The following is a 23513-nucleotide window of genomic DNA, read 5'->3' on the forward strand; positions in this document are numbered from 1 at the left end:
TTATCATAACTATGTACTTAGTTACTGTATTTAATACCCAGGAGCAGAGAAGAAGATTTTCAAAGAACTAATGCATTTTCACTATATAATCAATAGAGCCCCGCTCTAACACCAGAACCCCTGACCCTGGGGCCATGAATTTCACAATTTTGGAAGAGGCACTCTTACTCATCATAACTATATACTTAGTTAGTTTATTTAATACCCAGGAGCAGAGAAGAAGATTTTCAAAGAAATAATGCACTTTCACTATATAATCTATATAACCCCTCCCTAGCACCAGAACCCCTGACCCTGGGGCCATGAATTTCACAATTTTGGTAGAGGGGTCAATGCTTATTACAATCATGCCAACAGTTTGACTGCTTGATGTCCAGGAGTAAAGAAGAAGATTTTTAAAGATCGCATTAATTTTGGTGGTTTTAGCCCCACCCCTCAGGCCCCAGGGGGGCAGGGATCATGAAATTCAAAATTTTTGTTCCCCTTCACCCATAGATGCTATATGCCAAATTTGGTTGAAATTGGTTGAGCGGTTTCAGAGAAGAAGCTAAAAATGTTCAAATGTTAACGCACATCGCACGACGCACGCCGACGGACAAAAACGGATAGCAATAAGTCACCTGAGTGACTCAGGTGACCTAAAAATGAGCAAAGCTAGAAATGCACACTATTTATCAAAATTTATAAACACACAACAAGATGGGTATTATTGAAATGCACAAATCTGTGTGCAAAAATATTAACTTTCACATTAAAGACTTTGTTGACGATATCACAATGGATTGTATGAATAATCTAAAACTTTTCTCGTAGATATACCTGTTAATTACGAATTATTATGCAACATAAACCCAAAGGTCTGCTTCTTTTACTGAAAAAATCAACACCTTTTTTTCTTTCGTTCACGCCTTGATCACGCCATGTGTTAATTGTTTATGAATAAGGTGTTGCTCTCAGTTTACTGCATACTTTCCACTTGATGAAACCTTTATCTCTAAAGCGCTAATATTTCTAAGACTCCCTTACAGGCAGTGCCAGGCAAATCGTCAGTGCACAAACTATATAAAACCGGAAGTAAAAGTATTTTTTTCTCAATATATGTCACAAGTCACAGGGTGTGGAGGACCCTTAAGAAGAAGTTGAAAATATGAAAAGTTTACAGATGGACAGACAGAAGGATGTACACTGGACATAGGGCAATTAGAAAAGCTCACTTGGGCTTTCAGCTTAGTCGAGCTAAAAAGACACTGAAATTTAAAATTATTTTTCATTACAGCATTTCTTGACTTTTGCACTATTGTTTCAAAATTCTTGAATGCAAATTAATTACGAAGGATTATACAAATATGACAATATGCCTCTTCAGTCTTACATGTCTTTTGTGAGTTTTGTGTACATTTTTTCCAAATTAGTAGCAGCAGCAGGAAAAGGATGTCGGAGAGCCAGGCTGCGGATATAATAAAAAACTGTGGTTAACTTGTTTCCCCTTGCAGCCTCTACAATAGCTAGCTGATTGTATGGTTGTCCTAAAAAATAGAAAATTCTACCAGTCATTCATCATAAATTTTCACTTTACATTTTATCTGTTAATATTAATATTGAAATGTGTAGTTAGGAAAGAGTATAATACAACATTGTAAAGGATTCATAGATTTAAGTATAAAGTAAAACAAACTGATAGATGAAGATAAATTGCCTAAAAGCAAGAGAAATAAGATACTCAGAAATTAACAAAACAATCTATACTAGTACTTCCATATAAATATGACCAATCATGGCTTTGTTGTTCTTTAAAAGAAGAAATTGAAGATTTTTCCCATGTATCCCTATGTAAAACTTTGATAGCCAATTGTGGCCCCTCCCTACCCCCGGGTTCATGATTTGAACAAATTTGAAGCTAAGCTACCTGAGGATGCTTCCATATAAATATAACCAATCATGACTTTGCTGTTCTTGAGAAGAAGATTTTTCCTATGTATACCTATGTAAAACTTTGATTGCCCATTGTGACCCCACCCTAGCCCTGGGGGTCATGATTTGAGAAAATTTGATTCTACATTACCAGAGGATGCTTCCATATAAATATCAACAATCACGGCTTTGCTGTTCTTGAGAGGAAGAATTTTAAAGATTTTTCCTATTCTTTCCTATGTAAAACTTTGACCTCCCTTTGTGGCCCCACCCTATCCCTTCTGGTCATGATTTGAACAAACTTAAATTGACACTATGTCAGGAAACTTTCACATAAGTTTCTTAATCTTTGCCCCGTGGTTCTTGAGAAGAAGATTTTTAAATGACTTCAAATACTTTTTACTTTTTCTTAATTATATCACCTTGGAAGAGGGTTTGGCCCTTCATTTGAATAAACTTGGATCCCCTTAAACCCACGGATACTCTGTGCCAAGTTTGGTTGAAAAGGGTCCAGGGGTTATGCAGAAGAAGAAAGATCAAATCATAAAAAGTTTACAACAACAGACATCAGACAAATTTTGATCAGAAAAGCGCTGAGCCCTCAGCTCAGGTGAGCTAAAAATAGTTGTCAGGTGACCTAAAAACCGTGGAATAGCTAAACACCTCCCTGACAATTTTGTTCGAAACTGTCCAAGTGAATCTGTAGAACTGATGTTCAATGATTAACAACATATATCATGTCTTTTTCATTTGATTCTTGAACAAGTAAAATAACTAACAATCAATCAATCTTCATTTGAGAACTAACCATTGAATGGCACAAGGTTTGCAGCATGCCAGTAAAATGTTTGGGCTTGTTCCACCTGTTGTCTGTACCGAGCTGAAGAAAAACAAACAATTGTTAAGTTTTAACTATACTTACATTTTTTGGAACAATGGTATTAAGTCAGTATGTGAACAAGTAAGTACTCAAAAGCTTAAAGGTCATACAAAATGGTTCTTAACACTAGGATTTTACTTTTCATACATGAATAAAGAATGTCAAATTTCGTTTAGTACAAAAAAATTTCCTTTGCTTAACTTTGAAATGAAGGTGTAAACTTGTGCACTTGATAAATTTGTTACCGTCTTATCGTTCTTGAAGTTGTGGTTTTATGATGTCACAAAGACCCATTGATGTAAATAATGCATTAGACCTAGTGCAATTTTACCGTATTTTATTGAGATAATTTTACCATTTCTTCATGGATATACATGTGATTAGTTCAGAAATTAGTTCAGTAATAAAAAGTAAAATTGAGTAAGTGGTCCCAACCTACCCCTAAAAAAAAGGCAATAAAGTGGAATTAATCTAAAATAATTACAGTTTGAATTTGATGACAATCCACTTTATTGACAGAAAATAAACAAGTTTCTTTTTAAAAAAGGATAGACAAGCAGCTCAATTGTTTTATCATATGGTGCATTTAATATATAATTTATCAGTTAGATTTGTGGCTTTTTTAAGCAATTAAAATTATCATACTACAGTACATCATAAAAGAAAATTTGTTTTGTCAGAAGTGTTTTTGCATTTTGAAACAATCCTATCAGGTTCTGTGTTTATCCTATTGTGATCGTTTATCAGATCTATCGTGTTTTGCATATACTGTATTTTACAGTTATCCTGTCATGCATGTATCCTATAATATCATGTATTTATCCTATCATATTGTGTATTCTGTAAAGAATAACAATGCGGGTACTATAATTACGTCTGATTTGACATAGAGGATCTAGCTGGGGAGAAGAAATCTTATATATACTCCTTACCTATATCACCTAAGTGAACTAAGCAGTACTGGCAGACATACAGGCATGAACTCTTTTTTGGTGGCACAATCTTTACTCTAAGAGTAGATTTTTCTAAAAAAACAAAAACAAAAAAACAAAAAAAAAAACAAGCCATGTTTGATAAACACAAATGCTCCAAGATTGATCATTTCTAAAAGTAAACAGTCTGAAGACAATGAATGAAATTAGCAGACCTTTTTTTGTATTCATATGAAGCAGAATTTGTCCAAAATCTTGTACGTGAAAAGAAGAAAACACTTGCTGTGGCCTGCAACTCAACATTTAGATATATCAACGACGTATTGTCTGGCTATTTCCATTCTTATGTCGATACAATATATCCTTGTGAACTTGAGATAAAAGATACCACAGAGTCTGACACATCTGTTTCATATTTGGATATTTTACTTGAAAAAGACGTTAATGGTAATCTAACAACCAAGCTTTATGATAAACGTGATGACTTTAACTTTTCAATCGTCAACTTCCCTTACTTATGCAGCAATATACCTTCATCATCTGCATACGGGGTATATATCTCTCAGTTGATTCGATACGCAAGAGCATGCTCTACGTATGTACAATTTCTAAAACGAGGTAAATTATTGACAAATAAGTTGATGAAACAAGAATATCAGCTGTCTCGTTTAAAGTCATCATTTCGTAAGTTCTATGGTTGATACAATGACCTTGTCAGCAAATACAATTTATCATTGAGTCAAATGCTGACTGACGTTTTTCACACTAATTGTTAGGCCATTATTTACACACTGAATTGTCGACGGATTTTTCCGTTATTTCCCGATCATGACAAGGAGCACACGGCGGGTGTGACCGGTCGGCAGGGGATGCTCACTCCTCCATGGAACCTGATCCCACCTCTGATGTTTGGAGGTCCGTGTTTGCTCTGCTCCTATTTTGTATTGATTAATGGACTTTTGAGCTTGAATACTGTTCGTTATCTCCATATATTTCATGAAGAGGTTTTACAGAGGAATGCCTTACCAAAATTTTATTTGATTTGATGGATCTTTAAGACATTCCTTTTAAACTATATGGTGTCAGTATTAAAAGGTCAATGTTTGCTCTCAATTAGGCCATTCCAAGTTTCAAAACTTTCAAAAACCTACCTACATATTTCAGTGGCTTTGGCACAGACAATGATGCGCTAATTCATGAATACCACTAAGAAATCATTTATAAATACAATATAGGGCATGGACATGTATAGCGCTAATTCATGATTTTTCCAACAACTCCATACCCAGTGATTGCACTAAATTTTGAATACACCAATTTATGTACACATACAGTATTTTGATAAACATTTTCATTCAACTGTTTTAGCTGCATTTACCTTTCATTATCCCAAAACATGATGATTTTCTTCTAAATGGCAAATCCAACTTGAAAGTTGTACAAATCAATTGTATTAACTAGAAAAATAAAATAAATGCATATCAATTACCCTTTATATATGGAATTAGCTATTCTTTATACTAGGGATGGCAATCGAATACAGAATTACTAATCGGTCAACCAAAAGACGTTCCAACCGATTAATCAGTTAATCATATCAAAATACACATTTTCCTTATATTTTATTTTTCAAGTAAACTCTAGTTACAGTCCCTGAAACGTTCTACTTTCCCACTTGAACGGTGAGCGAACACTGAACGAACGCAGAGCGAACGGTGAGCGAACACAGAGCGAATGGTGAGTGAACGATGTGTGAACGCTGAACCCAACTTGGTGAATGGAAGGTGAACGCTGAACGGTGAGCGAACGCAGAACGCGAACAGAGCACGAACGTGAGCGCAAAGTGAACAGTGAACGCAAGATGAATGATATATTCGGAATGCCTCTGATCTTTTCCATGCATTGTATCTATTCTATTGTATTCTAATGTCAGGTGGAAAATAAATGAATAAATAAATATTCAAAAATTGTCCTAAGAAAGATGAAACATGCATATTTAGTAAAACTATTAATTAAGTTTCTTACAATATTTTCTGCACATATGTATGATGTTTAAATTCAGCTGTTTAATCACACGATTTTTATCGCTGCCATTGTCATTGTTACGGAACGCTGTAGTTTAAAAGAAAAAAATATTCTAGTTGTAAAATAAATATGTTTATTCTTATTTGTTATTTAAAACCATTATAAATAATGATTTTCGAAGAATACATTACTGACTTACAGAATGAATTACAGTACCGACCAGACACAACCTAACAGAAAGCAAACCCAAAGCGCACCCCGGGTTCGCTTCAGGTTCGCTATAGCTGACCCCGAGCGAACCCCAAGCGAACCCGCAGCGGACCCAGAGCGAACGTCGAAAGCGAACCCCAAATTCAGTAGCGAACCCAGAGAGCAAACGCGCGTTCGGTGTTGCGTAACAGAGCTGTCAATCAGGATTAGTGATAAAACGTGTTAACCAATCAGCGGGTCGACCAATCAGCATGCCAGTTTGTCATTCGATGTAAATAAAACATTGTACAAGCAAAGCATGTAAATTTACAGTGTGAAACTATTTTTAACATTATCAAAAAAAATTAATTAATATATTTTAAATATCTAGGTAGCATATTATATTTACACATTTATTTTTTTTTTCATTTTCAAAATCCATTAATTTACATTGCGTAAATTTATCAGACAAAACATACCCTAATGTATAAAAGAAAAAAAAAAGAGAAAGCAATGGTTATTACAATTGTTACTAAAAATAAAACAAAAAAAAAGGTTTTTGACAAATTACAGCATTTCATCATCTCAAGATACTGTACAAGATTATGTTTATGTATGTGCTATTATTCAATTATTTTATTTTTATACTTCTAATGTATATTTTCGTATAAATCCAGATCAATATCAAAATAATTGATCTTCTTAATTGAAAATAAAAAATCAAAGGCCTGAAGGCCTGAGAGGCGCATCGCATTGAAGATAGAAAACTCAACAAAAAAATTTTCTCAGTAAAATTAAACTTACATGTTGAGGGTAAATCAGGAATAAAAATAAAATGTAAAATATCTTTTCTTTGAGGTTAAAAAACGTTTTGAGTCTTGGCATTTTTAGCCAGTCGGTCGGGAGAGTTCAAACAATCATTTTTTTTTTAAGATAGTCCGATATATCATTTATAATTCATTGATATTTAAATTAATTTATAATTGCATGAATGCAATTATAAATGAATTTAAATATCAATGAATTATAATTGCTGTTTTTAATTATATTTTTATTTTTTATTTTTATTCTTTCATTATTATCATAGTAGGAAGATGAAATAATGAATGAGAATTTAGAAAGGAATGATTATTGAATAATTCTATATAATATCGTATTCTGAATTTTTTTAGTTTCTTTCATTATGTGCACTTTTTTAATATCAATACTTTGTCTTAGATTAGTTTTCTCAATCAAAATGGCATAATACGTAAACCATAGTGGGATACACGAAATGTTCATATAAATACATGTACATGTAATACGGGACTAAAAAAAAAAAACAATCGGGCGTGGTATACCGTATATTATGAAACCCATCAATGGCGGCCGATTTCCTCCGATATTTTCGATAAAATTGGCTCTATAAAACCTTGGCAGTAGGGATTAAACTCAAAAAGTCTATGTTAATAAGGTATTATTAATCCTATAACTTGAAATCCACAGTCATTGCAGTTTTTTATATGTCATTAAATCATATTCAACCGATATTTTACCAAAAAGCCATTTCACCATTTCATGTCACCCTCGTGGATTTTCCCCGAAAGGTGGCGCTAGTTGCAATCATTTATTCAGTTGGACATCTTACTATTCGTTTCATCGAGTGAAAAAATAATAGTATCCCTTCTATTTCTATAAAAAGAAACCCAACCGTCTTGTTCCTGTTGTTGGTGATGTTTTGAAAAATAAAATTATTGTATATTTTCCTCAGATATTCGTACAAGCAATGTCACTTTACAAGGCCTAATAATTTAAAGTACGAGCTGTTGTGATGCAAATAGATCTTACTCCGCGTAGCGCACATGTTTGTTTGTTGTTGTTTTCTCTCTTTTTGGGGGTTTATTTCTTTTTTGTTTTCTCTCTTGCTTTCAACGTATAAAAAACATAAAACTCGGTATATGTGAGAGTTTATGTCATTGATATTTAAAAAAGACAATGAATATCACCAACTGGTCAATATACATTTGCACTATTTTCAATAGCGTATTTAGAATCAATATTGTGGAGTCCTTTGTCGCCGCATAAAGAATTGGGGGTCGACACCAATGAGGCTACATCGCTGATAGCGATGCGCCTCAAAAAAATGAATGTACAGCATAAATGTACATGTACATGTATGTCCAATCGTAAACTACTATATTATGGTATTAATTTGATTAATCTTTTACAAAAAATAATGTAAATCTTGATTTAGCTTGTTTTTTTTTTAAACTGAAATAAAAAGAAAAAATGAAGCGTGTTTTATATAATTGAATGATCTAATTTATTGGAATAACTAAGTAAAATAGTAAGTCGTACAGTATTGTATTCTCTTAAAATATCGTAACTTTTACTGATAAAGCGTTTTTAAGTTTAACAATTTTTCTCTGATGTTAATTATGTTAACCCTTAGGCTACCGAGATAAATTTAGCTACAGAGCCTGCTACTGCTGAATTAATTTAGAGAAATCACAGAAAAATGCTTGACTTTTTCAAAACCTTATATATTAGTTATTTTTCATAATACATACATAAAAGTTATATGAAAATTTATCAGAAAAAGTCAAGGATTTCAATTATGAGTTTCATTTCCTCAGATTTTTTTTATATTTACCTGTACAGGTAAGTCTAAAGGTGAAAAACACTATAAATAAATACTAGGGTTGATTAAAAGATTAATTATTCACCATTTTTATCTTTATAAACCAACAATGAATGAGAAATTGTTTATATATATGCAAGTTAAAAAAAAAACAACATTTTATCAAGTTTATTCATGTATGACAGACAGGTTACAAAATTCAAAACAAGGTAAAATAATACTAAGAACATGAAATAAAATTTCATAGAGAATGTCTCTTTACTGTTATTTTTCACTTAAAATCAATGCAATATTGATCACTTTCATAATCATCAAACATGACAATGTTCAGTCACTATCAGTGTCACTGCTGTCCTCATTACCTGCACCAGGTAACAATACACCTCTGTAATTCTGCAGAGAGTGGTATGCACGGAAGCAGTCTGGAACACACAGTGGTTTCTTGCAGTCTGGGCACCAGAAAGTTGTTTGCTTCCTTTTGAACCCTTGTCTATTGGTTTTTTTAGGATTGCAGGCATAGCAATCCCTGCATGGCTTTGCTCGTTTAGCACCTGGCTTTGCTGCAATATGATCTGGGAAGTGGCGTTCTGTACGGCGGGCTGCTTTGTCTCCTGTGTGCTTTCTTCCTTTGCTGGTGTTAGGTTTAGGAACATCAGGAGCTTCATTTATAAGTGCTGTTGCTAATGCCATTTTGAATCCATGACTGTCAAGCTTCTTCTCGTCATCGTTGAACTTGCGGTACAAAAGGTAGGCGTTAACAACACACAGGTTGAACAGGTGGAAAAATAATTTCTTGTACCACTTAGTTGTTTTCCGCAAACAAGTGTCATACTGACTTATCTGATCTGACAAGTCTTCCCCTCCCATCTGACTTATATACTCAACAATACAGGTTGGATTGACAACATACTCATTTGTTGCCCTGTCACGTTTGTTGAGCACGGACATGTTGGCTTCGTGAATGGTGGTCAGCATGTTTACGTCTCGCTTATCATGATACTTTACAGCCAGCATTTCTGTCGATTCTTTTCTTCTGAAAATCACTTGGGTAGGTTTCAGTTTTATATTTCTTTTGATAGCTTCTGGTACACCTCTTCCGTTTTTCCAGAGTGTCCCACAAGTATAGGTATTGTGAAGTCTTAGCTCCTCAAACAACTCAGGTGAGGTGTAATAGTTGTCCATGTAAACATGGTGTCCTCGATCTAAAAGTCCACATCTTGTAAGCAGACCCATAACTGTTCGAGTAGTCATAATGTAGTCTTCATCTACTCCAATTGCATCTGCATACTGTATGCAAGGTGTACTTCCTGTGTAAATATCGAAACCAATACAGTACCCCGACTTTGCCTCACAAACTTGGTAAAGTTTGATTCCGAACTTGGTAGGTTTGGCTGGGTTGTAAACTCTAAATCTCAACCTCCCTTTCCAAGCACAAGTTGCTTCATCAAAACTCAAGTCTTTGTCAGGGGAATAAACATCACTGAATGCATCCAAAACTTGGTTTACAAACATCCTCACCTTGTACAACGGATCAAAGCCCACCTGTCCTCTGGGTACCTGGAGTTCATTGTCTGTGATGTGAAAGTTACTCAAAATGAGTAAAAAACGATCCCTGGACATTTGTTCTCGGAAGAATGGAGTGTCCTGAACATCCTCTGTCGCCCAGTAGTCGTGAACGTCATTCCTTCTCATGCAAATAACCAAGCTTAAGAAAACTTTCATCTCCGCCATGTTGACAGGACGCCATTGTTTCAGCCGACTGAACTGGCTAACATTTTCTGCTTCTACACGTCTTTCGGCATACAAATTTGTTTGTTCAACCAACAAATTTATGAAATCATCATTCACAAACAGTTTCAGAAAAGTTAAAGGCTGAAAATCATCCATGTTTATGTTTAATTTCTCTTCTCCAATGAAGGGTGCATGCATCGGCGCGGCGTCATCCCAAGACCAACCTTCTTCCAAATCTGTGGGTAAATCCTGGTCATTGTCGGGTACAAAGTCCCCCATCGGTACTTGAGCAAGTGTATTTCTGTTTCCTAATTGTATATCTCCAATTTCGAACCCCTCAAACTCTGCTTCGTCGTCACTATCATCGTTAAAAAACTGCAATACTTCCTCTTTGTCACTCCAATTTACATTTGCCATTTTACTTTCGATCGATTTTTTTCTATAAACATTCCACCTCTGTATTTCTCATTATATTGATATAAAAACTCTAGAAACCTTCCTAACGAATAAAATGACCAATCAGAAACGTTCTAACAAATTTATTCAGTCAACATACACAACCCGAGCGAATGGAAATTCCCCAAAGTTACTCAGGTATGAAAACGACAAAAGTCGCGCTCAGCAGTGGAGGCCTGGTAAATACAGCGCGACTATAATCGCGCGTAGCAGTCAAAGGGTAAACTGCTAATTGTAGTCATGGTATTTTTATATCAATACATCAAAAATGTATATTTTCACAAAAAAAAAAGAAAGAAAGAAAAAAAAAGAATTCCCGATACTCACATATAATTATTTAGTCGGCAAAGTACACGACATGATTGTCGGGGTTACTTTTCATCCCTGATACTTGTTATTATTTTTATATATATAATTTCTGCAAATAAATGAGTTTTTTTTTAAAAAAGATCACTGATTTTTGAAATTCATAAATGGAAAGATGATTATAGTTTAATTCATTTTTAGGCCATTTTTAAAAGTCTACCCCCTTACTGCATATCATAAAATCCAGTGGAATCAAAATTCACCACCAACCTATATCATGTGATAGAAAATTCAGCATTCGATCATAAATTACATGTTTACATGTCAAAAACATAAAAAAAAAAAACAATTTTCCTAAGTCTGAGAATTACATAAATAATTATTTGTAATCTAAAATGACTATTAGGTCTTATTTACATGTAGTTTCAAAAATATTCATTTCTATTTTCTTTCAGTTTTCCAAAGTCGATGATTTTCAGCAGTAAATATTTTTAATCTAAAATATCTATTAAATAAATTAAGCCTAATTTCATCTTAAAAATATCCACTCCTTAACATTTTTAACTATTTTGCGTACAAAAATCGTGCGTTTGCCTTAACAGTCGTGAATGATCGTGTAACATGAAGAATCGTGCGAGTGAAGGATTAATCTTGCGGAATCGTTCGTGTAACGTGATCATTCCTATATGTTGTCAACACATAACGCTGCAGCCATTGTACATGCACATGTATCGATTGCCTTACAAACAACAATGATCGATTTCACTACTGTATTTGGAATATACAAGGGGCGGGGCTTACTGGCGGCAAGATTAAAGCGGGGTCTGCTTCACGCATGAGTGCGTAAAGCGAACCCAGAAAGCGAACGCCGGGTTCCCTCTAGCGGACCCAGAGCTGACCCCAAGCGAACCCTAAGCGCACCCAAGGCGAACCCAGAGTGAACCCAAAATTTCTGAAAGTGGACCCGCAGCAGACCCCGAGCCAACCCGGGGTCCGCTTTGGGTTCGCTCTGGTGTTAGGTTGTGTCTGGTCGGTACTGTACAACGGTTGTAACAACCACACATGTATTTCCGTGTCAAGGCAATTCCGTGTAAAATAATTAGAAAAAAATTAAAATATTTTGCTAGTCTGTGGACGTACTGCACGTATATACTAGTATTTAAAAAAATTTAATGCAATAATATATTTATGCGTCTTTTCATTTTTTTAATGATGATTTATTCAACAGACTTCTACATGTATCTGTAGACAATTCCCCGTGATTAAACTTGGACAAGGTGATACAAAGAAGCATTCATATTATTTGTTATATATTAAAATTTCAGAACTTGGTATTTAAGTAATACGTGTCACAGTTTTGATTAAATGGACAAATGAGAGAGAGAGAGAGAGAGATTCCGTTTTAGCCCCCCTCTCCACAAATGCATGTACATGTACCTGCATAAAAAAAGTCTTAATTTTTATCTAAAAATATCAGCTGTCTCGTTTAAAGTCTTCATTTCGTAAGTTCTATGGTCAATACAATGACCTTGTCAGCAAATACAATTTATCATTGAGTCAAATGCTGACTGACGTTTTTCACACTAATTGTTAGCCATTATTTACACACTGAATTGTCGACGGATTTTTCCGTTATTTCCCGATCATGACAAGGAGCACACGGCGGGTGTAACCGGTCGGCAGGGGATGCTCACTCCTCCATGGAACCTGATCCCACCTCTGATGTTTGGAGGTCCGTGTTTGCTCTGCTCCTATTTTGTATTGTTTAATGGACTTTTGAGCTTGAATACTGTTCGTTATCTCCATATATTTCATATATCAGACAGTGAAAGTAACCTTTTTTATTTATCAACAAATTCACTTTGTTTGACAGTCATAGTCAGTTTTTATTTTACTGCTTCAAGTTCACCCGAAGTCCACGTGCTTGTCCTGTCAATCAAAATCATTCGACACTGTGCAGGTGTGAATTAAAGTCTCGTCACACCAAAGGCGAAGTGCTACGCTGTAGTATTTCCAAGAAGTTTTAACATGTTTTATCATTTCTAGATCTGATTCCAATTTTTTCCAATAAATAAATAAATAAATAAAATACATTAGGCATAAACACTTCAATGAATTTGAAACAAACTCCCTGGCCAATTTAAAATACCACTGTCGGTGTGTGTATATTTTGAACTTCTATTGTTTAATGACTTTTTTAGATCCATGTTTGTTTTGAGACTGAAAATTTTGTGCAACAAAACGCATTAACTTCTTTTTAAATATTAATTTTAAATATACTGGAAATACTGACTAAGTAACCGATCTATGTGGAAAAGGGGGGGGGGGATGTCTTAATTATATTGAATGGCAAACATATAAAGTTATGGTAAAGAGAGGAATTTTTTTCTCTAACAATAGCTTTTATATATGAATTGTAGTGTTTTACATTTAAATAAATATCTTTTACCCACACTAGCAATTTAATTTGCGCCAAAGATATTTAATTAACTGGATATTCGCAGTACTATTTATAATTCTCAGAACTAGTTCTAATAATGTATTTCTATAATAATTGAAAAAAAAAAATGTTAGTAATAAATACTTTCGTAATATTGCTGCAGTTGGTAAATTAATTGACATGGATTATTATCTCTCCATTAACGACTTGTCTTTAACATAACAACAAACTGTTGCAGTGTTTGAAGTACCCGTACATTGCCCGTATTTAGATTTAATTTTTCAGCATAGTTCTACATTGGTACATACTTATAACAACATTTATTTTCCAGAGAAATTCAATTAATAACCTAACAGCTAAGTTAGAATAATAATAAAACATATTGTAGATAATTTATCCACATAAAATAATTATCCTTCAAATACCAGGGGTTCAAAATTTTTTTTATCATGGTCAAGTCCAGGACTTAAAGAGTAAATTTTAGGCAAGTCCGAGGAAGAAATTTCTGAGTCCATATTTTCATGATAGATAAAATTATATTTTATATATCAATGCATTTGACTTGTCCGCCGTAATCGGAAAACTTTGACAAAATGAACAAAACATCGTTTTCATATCGTCATTTTAATCAAGCCACAGCCTATCATCACGCCAGTGGCTTTGGAATTCGCGAACTCTCTTCTTGTCATAGGTTCTGTCTTTGGAATTGTTATTTTGATCCCCAGCTTCATGTTCCTCATGGGGTCTTTTATTTCTCGTTCCTTTCCAGGTAAAACCAAAATTTAACAAACTCATGTCATATGGGAGGAAACATGAGAAATTGCGTAAAAGCAGGTGTCTAACCGCAACGGAACATAAAAAGACGGATTATATTTTTGAGACGTTCGTAATGTTTTGTGGGTATATTAACGCCAAAAAATCCACATTTTTATTCAATACATTTGAGAATTTGCTTTATTTTTAGTTTTACGAACTTTTTTCTTAACTTAAATAAAAGATAAACAAGAAACATTGCCAAGTCCCAGGACTTTTGGCGATTCTAAATGCCGAGTCCGGATCCGGAATTTGTTAGTCCGGGACGTCGGGCTTGAGGAATTTTGAACCCCTGAAATACGATATGTTAATCATTAAATTTCAAATCCCTTAAATCCGTACTTACAAAAAAGATAAGTCCTTTCACTTCGGAGTTCCGAATGACAGTGAAGACTGAACGATAAGTGAACGCTGAACACAAGGTGAACGCAAAGTGAACGAACGGAGAGCGAATGGTGAACGCTTTGTGAACGATGAACGCGAGCACACGGTGAACGCAGAACACAAAACTGTGAACGGAGAGCGAACGGTGAATGAACGGTGAACGCACCCTGAACGAATGGTGAACAATCGGTGAGCGAACGGAAAAATGGGAAAGTAGAACGTTTCAGGGACTGTATATACACAAAAAAACTGAAAAAGGTGTTAATGCTTGATTAGTACGCTATGTATTATATTTTATTTCAATTTCGAACGGCAAGAAAAAATAAGGAAACCATGAAACATCTCTTAAATATTGCAGAAATTGATATTGTTACAACACAAGGTCATTGTGCATTGTCATAAACAGAAACTGAGTCTAAAATAATTTACAATGATTTATAATTTTTTCTGACTAACCGATTACAGATTTTCTAACCAATTACCATCGTTCTGACCAAGTAACCGGTTAACCGATTACAAATTGCTATTCCTACTTCATACAGAAATGGTCACAGTTTTCAACAATAACAATGTGTTAGTGTTTGTTACCTGTAGGTAAAATCCACTTGCAGTTTCAAGAAAGAGGTTGAGGGTAGCATGTGTTTCACCTCTCTTAGTATTCTGCAAAGATCATTTAAACAAAATCGATTAAACTTAAAAAGAGGATCATTCCTGAGCTTTTGAGCAGATTTTTCTCTTGACCTATATTTAAAAAATTCTGCATAATGTTTAAGTTCTAACAATAAATTTGGATACTACAATGCAAATTAAACTATATTCAGTTAAGACCCCATGATTAAATTTCAAACCAAAAGCATTTAGTGAGGAACTATATTTTGTGGCTGAAGGTCTATTTATTTGTCTATTTAAGATGAAATAAGACTATGTTTGTTCCCATAATTTATCTGAATAAAAAAATATTGGAGGATAAACTTTAAAAATTAATTTTTGTGTTAGACATAATTTCAGTGTGACAAGGTCATACTAAATGCTCCGTAGAGCCAAAAGAAGCGCATTGACCCCCATTTCTTGTTGAACTATTGTTTGTCAAAACCCCTACATATCATGTTTTAAGATCTTTATCCAAACCATAAATTGAGAAAAAAAAATGCTGTACTTGAGAAGAAGATTTTTAAAGTGTTTTCTTATCTTAAACTTTGAACACTCATTTTAGATCCACCCTAACCCAGGGGTCAGTGTTTGAAAAAAATAGATTTTACACTACTTAAGGAAATTTCCATATGGGATGAATTCACCATGCATCGGACACCCTCGTACTTGAACAAGTTCTCGTGATATTGCTACCGACTGAGTACAAGAGGCCCAAGGGCCTTGAATCGCTCTCCTGATAAATTGTACAACCGGTCACTTCTATTTGAAACCTCTAAGTATCTTGTATATTTAAATCAAGACTTGAAAATCAAAAAAAAAGGTCATCATGACCTGCATTCTCGCTGAAACATTCTAAGAACCCAAGATAAATCAACTGACAAAAATTGATGATTCTAAGAGAAGTAGCATCTGAAATATTAAAATATCATTATAAATTTCAAAAGGTAAGTCACTATGATCTACTTTTCAGTTGACCTACTCTGAGAACTCAAGATGCATCAACTGATAATGTTTGATGATTCTAAGCCAATTAGTACCTGAAATATTTAAATATAACCATAATATTTCAAAAGTAAGTCATGGTGACCTACTTTTAAGTTGACACTCACCTAGGACCCAAGATGCATCAACTGACAAAGTTGATGATTCTAAGCCAATTAGTACCGGAAAATAATCAAATATAGCCATTACATTTCAAGACTAGGTCTCCATGACCTACATTTTCAGTTGACATTCTCAGAGGACCCAAGATGCATCAACTGACAAAGTTTGATGATTATAAGCCAATTAGTCCCTGAAAATATTTAAATATAGCCATAAAATTTCAAAGGTCACCGTGACCTACTTTTCAGTTGATGTTCTCTGAAGACCTAAAACACATCAACTGACAAAGTATGATGATTCAAAGTCAATTAATACAAGATATATTTAAATATAGCCATCAAATATCAAAGTAGGTCACAGTGACCTACTTTTCAGTTGACGTTCTCCAAGGTCCAAAGATGCATCAACTGACAAAGTTTGATGATTCTACGCCCATTAGTACCTGATCATGAATTATTTAAATATAGCTATAAAATATCAAAAGTAAGTCATGGTGACATACTTTTCAGTTGACTTTCTCTAAGGACCATGATGCATCAACTGACAAAGTTTTATGATCATAGGCCCTAAAGTGTCCAAAATATGCCTCTGAAACTATTTGAAAACAAATGCCTGCAAAATTTAAAAAGTGGGTCACTGTGACCTCCTTTTTGATAAATATGTTTTAAGGTTCCAAGATGCATCAACTAACAAGGTTTCATAATTCTAAACCTAAAAGTATCTGAAATAATGACCTTAAATGTTTTGGAAAAGATTAGTCATAAAATTCAACAAGAGGCCCAGGGGCCACATCGCTCACCTGAGCACTGTGGCCAGGAAAAAAGGAAAAATCAGTTTAGTATTGAAAAACTTAAATGCATAAATGGTCCCAACCTACACCTAAAAGGGAGTGGGGGGGTATGACTTGAACAAAATTAAATCTACACTGCTTACATAATTTTTTGACTGTGACTTTTTTCTCTACAAGTTTGAACTTTCATTGTGGCCCCAACCTACCCCTGGAGGTCATGATTTGAACAAAATTGAATCTACACATTCTGAGGATGCTTCCATATAAATATAACAAACCGTGGCTTTGCTGTTCTTGAGATTTTTAAAGGTTTTTCTTATATATTCCTATATAAAACTTTGAACGTTCATTGTGGCCCCATCCTACCCCCTGGTGTCATGATTTGAACAAACTTGAATCTACACTACCTGAGGATGCTTTCAAAAAAATATATCCAATCAAAGCTTTGCTGTTCTTGAGAAGAAGATTTTTGAAGATTTTTCCTATGTACACCTATGTTAAACTTTGATCATCCATTGTGGCCCCACCCTTACCCTGGGGGTAATGATTTGAACAAACTTGAATCTACACCACCTGAGGATGCTTCCAATATAAATATGACCAATCATAGCTTTGCTGTTCTTGAGAAGAAGATTTTTCCTATATATTCCTATGTAAAACTTTGATCATCCATTGTGGCCCCACCCTACACCTGGGGGTCATGACTTGAATAAACTTGAATCTATACCACCTCAGTATGCTTCCAAATAAATATGACAAATCATAGTTTTGCTGTTCTTGAGAAGAAGATTTTTGAAGATTTTTCCTATATACTCCATGAAAACTTTGATTGTCCATTGTGGCCCCACCCTACCCCCAGGGGTCATAACTGGAACAAATTTGAATCTACACCACCTGCAGATGCTTCCATATAAATTTGACCAATCATGGCTTTGCTGTTCTTGAGAAGAAGATTTTTCCTATATTCTCCTATGTTAAACTTTAATTGTCATCCATTGTGGCCCCATCCCACCCCCTGATGGTCATGATTTGAACAAACTTGGACCACACCACCTGAGGATGCTTCCAAATAAATATTACCAATCATTGCTTTGCTATTCTTGAGAAGAAGATTTTTGAAGATTTTTCCTTTATATTCCTATGTAAAACTTTGATCGTCCATTGAGGCCCCACCCTACCCCCAGGGGTCATGATTTGAACAAACTTGAATCTTCACCACCCGAGGATGCTTCCATATAAATATGACCAATCATAGCTTTGCTGTTCTTGAGAAGAAGATTTTTGAAGATTTTTCCTATATATTCCTATGTAAAACTTTGATCATCCATTGTGGCCCCACCCTACCCCCCGGGATTATGATTTGAACAAACTTGAATCTACACTACCCTGACAATAATTCCAAATGAGTTTCATCTTTCCTGGCCCATTGGTTCTTGAGAAGAAGATTTTTCAATAATGCCATTAATTTTTTGCTATTTCCTAATTATCTCCCCTTTGAGGAGGAGTGGCCCTTCATTTGAACAAACTTGAATCCCCTTTACCCAAGGATACTTTGTGCCAAGTTTGATTGAAATTGGCCCAGTAGTTCTGGAGAAGAAGATGAAAATGTGAAAAGTTTACGACAACAACGACTCCGACAATGACGACAGACAACGGACAAATTTTGATCAGAAAAGCTCACTTGAGCCTTCGGCTCAGGTGAGCTAAAAAGTAGGTCAAGGTGACCTACAAATACTTTTCAGTTGACATACGCCGAGGACCCAAGATGCATCAACTGACAAAGTTTGATGACCATAGGACTTAAAGTGTCCAAAATATGCCTCTTAATCAATTTGAAAACATGCCTGCAAAATTCAAAATATAGGTCAATGTGACATACTTTTGAGTCAACATGATATGAGGTCCTAAGATGCATTAACTGACAAGATTTGATTATCCTAGTCCTTATAGTAAGCAAAATATCAACGTTTTAACAAAACATATTTTTTGGTCAACATTGAAGTGACCTTGAGACCACGCCCTTTGCCCCAGGGTGATGCCTTGAACAATTTTTAATCATAAACATATTTTCATCCCTATATGTAAGTTTGGTGACAATCTAATTAAAATTAGATGTTCCGAATCCGCTACCACTTCTCAAACATCTAAAACATCCCATTCGGGGTCACGTCAGAGCGACCTTTCGATTATGAATAAACATAAAAATTTTGGCCAATCAGATTCAACCTTCCGTATACAATTCTAAAATTAGTTCCACGGCTGCATCTCTATATTATTGATGCCCAGTAGACTGTCTTACGTTGAATTAAAGTAATTTTGGTATAAATTGAACGTATAGTCCGCCAATCTGGCATTCTTACCTGAATAACGCAAACGAAAATGCACAAACTACTATATTTCCCGCACGTCACATACATTTATAGCACGGTCTTTACCATGCATATTTTGTTTACTACGAAACCCCTCGGGCGTTTAGGTTTGGCAGTAAAAAAAGAAACGCATCCGAACTATAAGCCAAAATATCGATGACGGCGATTTCATTGGGTAATCGAAAGGTCGCTCTGACGTGACCCCGAATGGGACGTTGTTAGATGTTTGAGAAGCGGTAGCGGATTCGGAACATCTAATTTTAATTAGATTGGTTTGGTGATAATCTGCCCAGTGGTTCTTAAGAAAGTTTTTTAGCAACCAGTACTTTTGTTTTTATTTCCCTAATTATCTCCCCTTCTTTAAGGGTCACATCCCTAATTTTAGATAAATAAGAGCCAAGGGCCAAGGATACTCTGGGACAAATTTAAAAACAAGAGGCCCATGGGCCTTATAGGTCACCTGAGTATCTTGCAACAACTTTGCCACAATTAAATTGGATTCATCAGGTTGGGGGGAAACGTAAATTCCGCTATAATAGTGGTATATCACTATTATAGTGAGATTACGCTATATTTTCAGCCGTAGTTACCCTCGATTTCATCAAATAACATATTTGCTGATTAAAGCGCAACTTATGATGGGTATAAAAATGAACAATAATTTGAATCCTTGCATGTTATGAATTTTATTTAATTTTCTGCCGATGCGTTTAATAATACGAACACACTTTTTAAAGCGGAAGTTACATTTTTAACATAGCAACCAGTGATTGCGGTAGTATTGAACGAAGACTGACTCTTAATATCTCTTACACATGTGCACAAATTTGTGCTTGTAATAACTTTGAACCCACGTTGAAATACGTTTGTCGAATTTACAGAAAAAAAGATGATTTTTGCCTGCATGGTAACGGGTATGGAGGCCCGTTGTGACAAACGAAAAAAAGCTCATTCCATGTTCACTTTATTCTGATGAAACCGATTTTTATTGTTTAAATGCAATAAATCGTGAACAATGATGTAACATGTTATTTCTGCAGGTAATTACAAACACATTGTTTGACATTCTTTTTGAGAATGTTAAACAAAATTAACAATACGAACAACAAAGGGCCTCGGTTTTAAAGGTGTCTTCCACCTATTCCCACTTTTTTTTTAAAAAAAAATCACAAGTCCACATATTTCCACTTGCAAAAATGATATAGTTTATTCAGCAATATAACTTTGGACAGACAGCCCATCAGTTACAAGAATAACTTATAACCTACACATATTTTACAATAAGTAAGACTCTCACAGAGTCTAAAAGTGGGGTGAGACCCCTGATCAAGTGTTCCTCAGCCCCACAGTTCCATTCACTTGTATAGAAGACTATAATATATGCTATAATATAAAGCAGAAGAAAGAATACTTTAAAACAATTTAATATTTTTACAATATATGTAGCAATGCTGTTGTATTATATATAAACATTTGAAAATTAACCTTGAACAAATAGACATTGGGTCAACCTGACAGATCATCATAACGTAATATAAGAGCATGATGGATAAATTTCCCTAAGCCAACTATAAGGGTACATATGCGATGTGAACCGAATAAATGAAGTAATTTAAATGTACTTGGAGATTTGTAATAATATTTATTTATGTATTTTTTCCTTAAATTTAGATATTTATGGCACTGAAGAATGAAATTAAATTCGTCTTCAATTTGATGAGTATCGTAAACATCGCATAATCTATCCTCCCTGATCTTGCCTTGTGTTGAAAGTTCATTTGTGTTTATAACAATTATGTTAATTACATCTCAACTTAGGTGGGTTTTTTTTTTTACAATTCAATACACTTTAAGACAGAAAATACATTTAATAAATCGATGAAAATGCAATGATATATTTCACTTAATTTTGTACAGAAAATAAATAAATAGATTTTAAGGAAAAATATTATGTAATTCACTCAATTTTTTACTCCTTGAATACGTACAATCTAAGACAGAAAATTAAGTAAATCGATTCAATTTCTTTTCCAATTTGCTTAAGCTTAAACTACTGTATGAAATATGAAGATAACAAACAGTAATCAATCTCAAAAAACCATTGAAACAATAGAAAAATTAAACATAGCAAACACGCACCCCTAAAAACAAGTTCAAGTGAAATATATGGAGATAACGAACATTATTCAAGCTCAAAAGTCCATTATACAATACAAAATAGGAGCAGAGCAAACACGGACCTCCAAACATCAGAGGTGGGATCAGGTGCCATAGAGGAGTGAGCACCCCCTACCAACCGGTCAAATCCGCCGTGTGCTCCTTGTCATGATCGTGAAAAAACCGTAGACAATTCAATGTGTAAATAATGGCTTATGTGTACTTAAAAAAGCAGGCTTGATATTTTAGCGGCTTTGGCGCAGACAACGATGCACTAATTCATGCTAACCATTAACAAATGAATTTCACAAAATCCATGATAGACAGGGGATGCCTACTCCTCCATAGCACCTGATCCTACCTTTTCGCTCTGCGAAAAATTTTATTGTTCAAATGGCCTTTTTCATTATCTTCATATATCTGTTTCTCCTTGCATTTCGTTCATTTATACCAGAATAATCTACTTCTGGTAATTAGGATTTCATTGTCTCTTTTTAGTGCATAACGTAGTTAAATAGAAAATTTTATGCAATTTACACAATCAATAAATTGTGCAGAATTTATAAGACGTCACATCTACAGGTAATTTTTACAACTTTTTCCCTTTTCCTGCTAAGATTAATTATTTTATTTCATGGTTTCATCATCAAGAGAAGAAACATTATAAATGTACCTAAGATTACATGTAAAAGTGACATATATTGCTTACGATTTAGACGACACAAATCGGTTCCATTAAAGTGAACTTGTGCTGAGCTTTTTTTTTCATTTGTCATAACGGGCTTCCACACCAGTAACTATGCAGGCAAAAATCACCTTTTCTTCTGTAAATTCGACAAACCTATTCCAAAGTGGGTTCAAAGTTATTACAAGCACTAATTTGTGCACATGTGTGAGAGATATTAACCCTTGTAGTGCCGGTCGTCGATAAAGCGACGACCCAGATAACGCCATCACAGTGCCGGTCGTCGATAATGTGAGAGCCGCCATGTTTTCCGTTCAGTGCCGGTCGTCAGTATATCGACTTTACACACATGACGTTTTCTTTCGTATTTTAACCAATGAAATAAAGGGAATCCATTTATTTCAATGTTGTTTACTAAAAATAGATAGATTTTCCAGTTGTTTAATGATACGATTGGCTCTTGATGGGAAATTCCTACATGTATTCTTAGAAAATGAAACTTGTTGATCACGTGCTTTGGGGAAAGTTTGAAAACAAGATGGAGGTCGCTGTGAAGACGCTCGATGGAAATACACTTTTACAGCAATAGCTGCAGAAAATAAAAGATTTATTTTGTGAAATATATCTAAATTAAGATTCCGATGAAGAATTCTGATGGTTTGATTCCATGGACATGAATAATACACATGGATTTAAAAAACGTCGATGAGCGTCACCAGTTTCAAAGGTGAAAAAATCGATACAACTGTGTCAAATGATCACAAACTGATTGACATTTAAAGTTTATTATTTCTGATTACTTTATTGAAGATGTTTTGGTTAAAAAAAATTACTATACGGCAGATATATTCAATACTTCACAAGAAAGAAACAGAGAGCCACAATCGGTTTTCCATGTCCAATAAACAGATGTCAAAAAAGGACTTGTAGCAATCATAATTTTATGTTTCAAGCTGTGAAAGTATAGCCAGTAGTAACATGAAGGACTCTTACAATATAGTAATCGCAAAAATCTACTATGAAATAAATAATGACATTAAAATACCAATAATTTCCCTTTTTTAACATTT

General features: G+C 34.5%; 2 protein-coding genes across 2 annotated transcripts in view; both read right to left on the reverse strand.

Annotated features, from left to right (window-relative positions):
- LOC133192081 (uncharacterized) overlaps window positions 1–23513 on the reverse strand; it is a 506856-nt gene that overhangs the window by 376284 nt on the left and 107059 nt on the right. Inside the window, exons 5-9 of the mRNA XM_061327935.1 lie at window positions 15276–15347; window positions 5102–5180; window positions 3724–3816; window positions 2720–2791; window positions 1373–1526 (exon numbers count right to left, since the gene is read on the reverse strand). Coding sequence (XP_061183919.1) covers window positions 1373–1526; window positions 2720–2791; window positions 3724–3816; window positions 5102–5180; window positions 15276–15347 — 470 coding nt within the window. The remainder of the gene's footprint in view (window positions 1–1372; window positions 1527–2719; window positions 2792–3723; window positions 3817–5101; window positions 5181–15275; window positions 15348–23513) is intronic.
- Window positions 8710–10963, reverse strand: LOC133192660 (piggyBac transposable element-derived protein 4-like). Its single transcript, XM_061328655.1, has one exon. The coding sequence runs from the start codon at window positions 10703–10705 to the stop codon at window positions 8885–8887; it is 1821 nt and encodes a 606-aa protein (XP_061184639.1). The 5' UTR covers window positions 10706–10963; the 3' UTR covers window positions 8710–8884.

This window comes from Saccostrea echinata, unplaced genomic scaffold, assembly GCF_033153115.1.
Source record: "Saccostrea echinata isolate AGI-Se365-2 ecotype Australia unplaced genomic scaffold, CSIRO_AGI_Sech_v1 ptg000025l, whole genome shotgun sequence".
NCBI classification, from domain to species: Eukaryota; Metazoa; Mollusca; class Bivalvia; order Ostreida; family Ostreidae; genus Saccostrea; species Saccostrea echinata.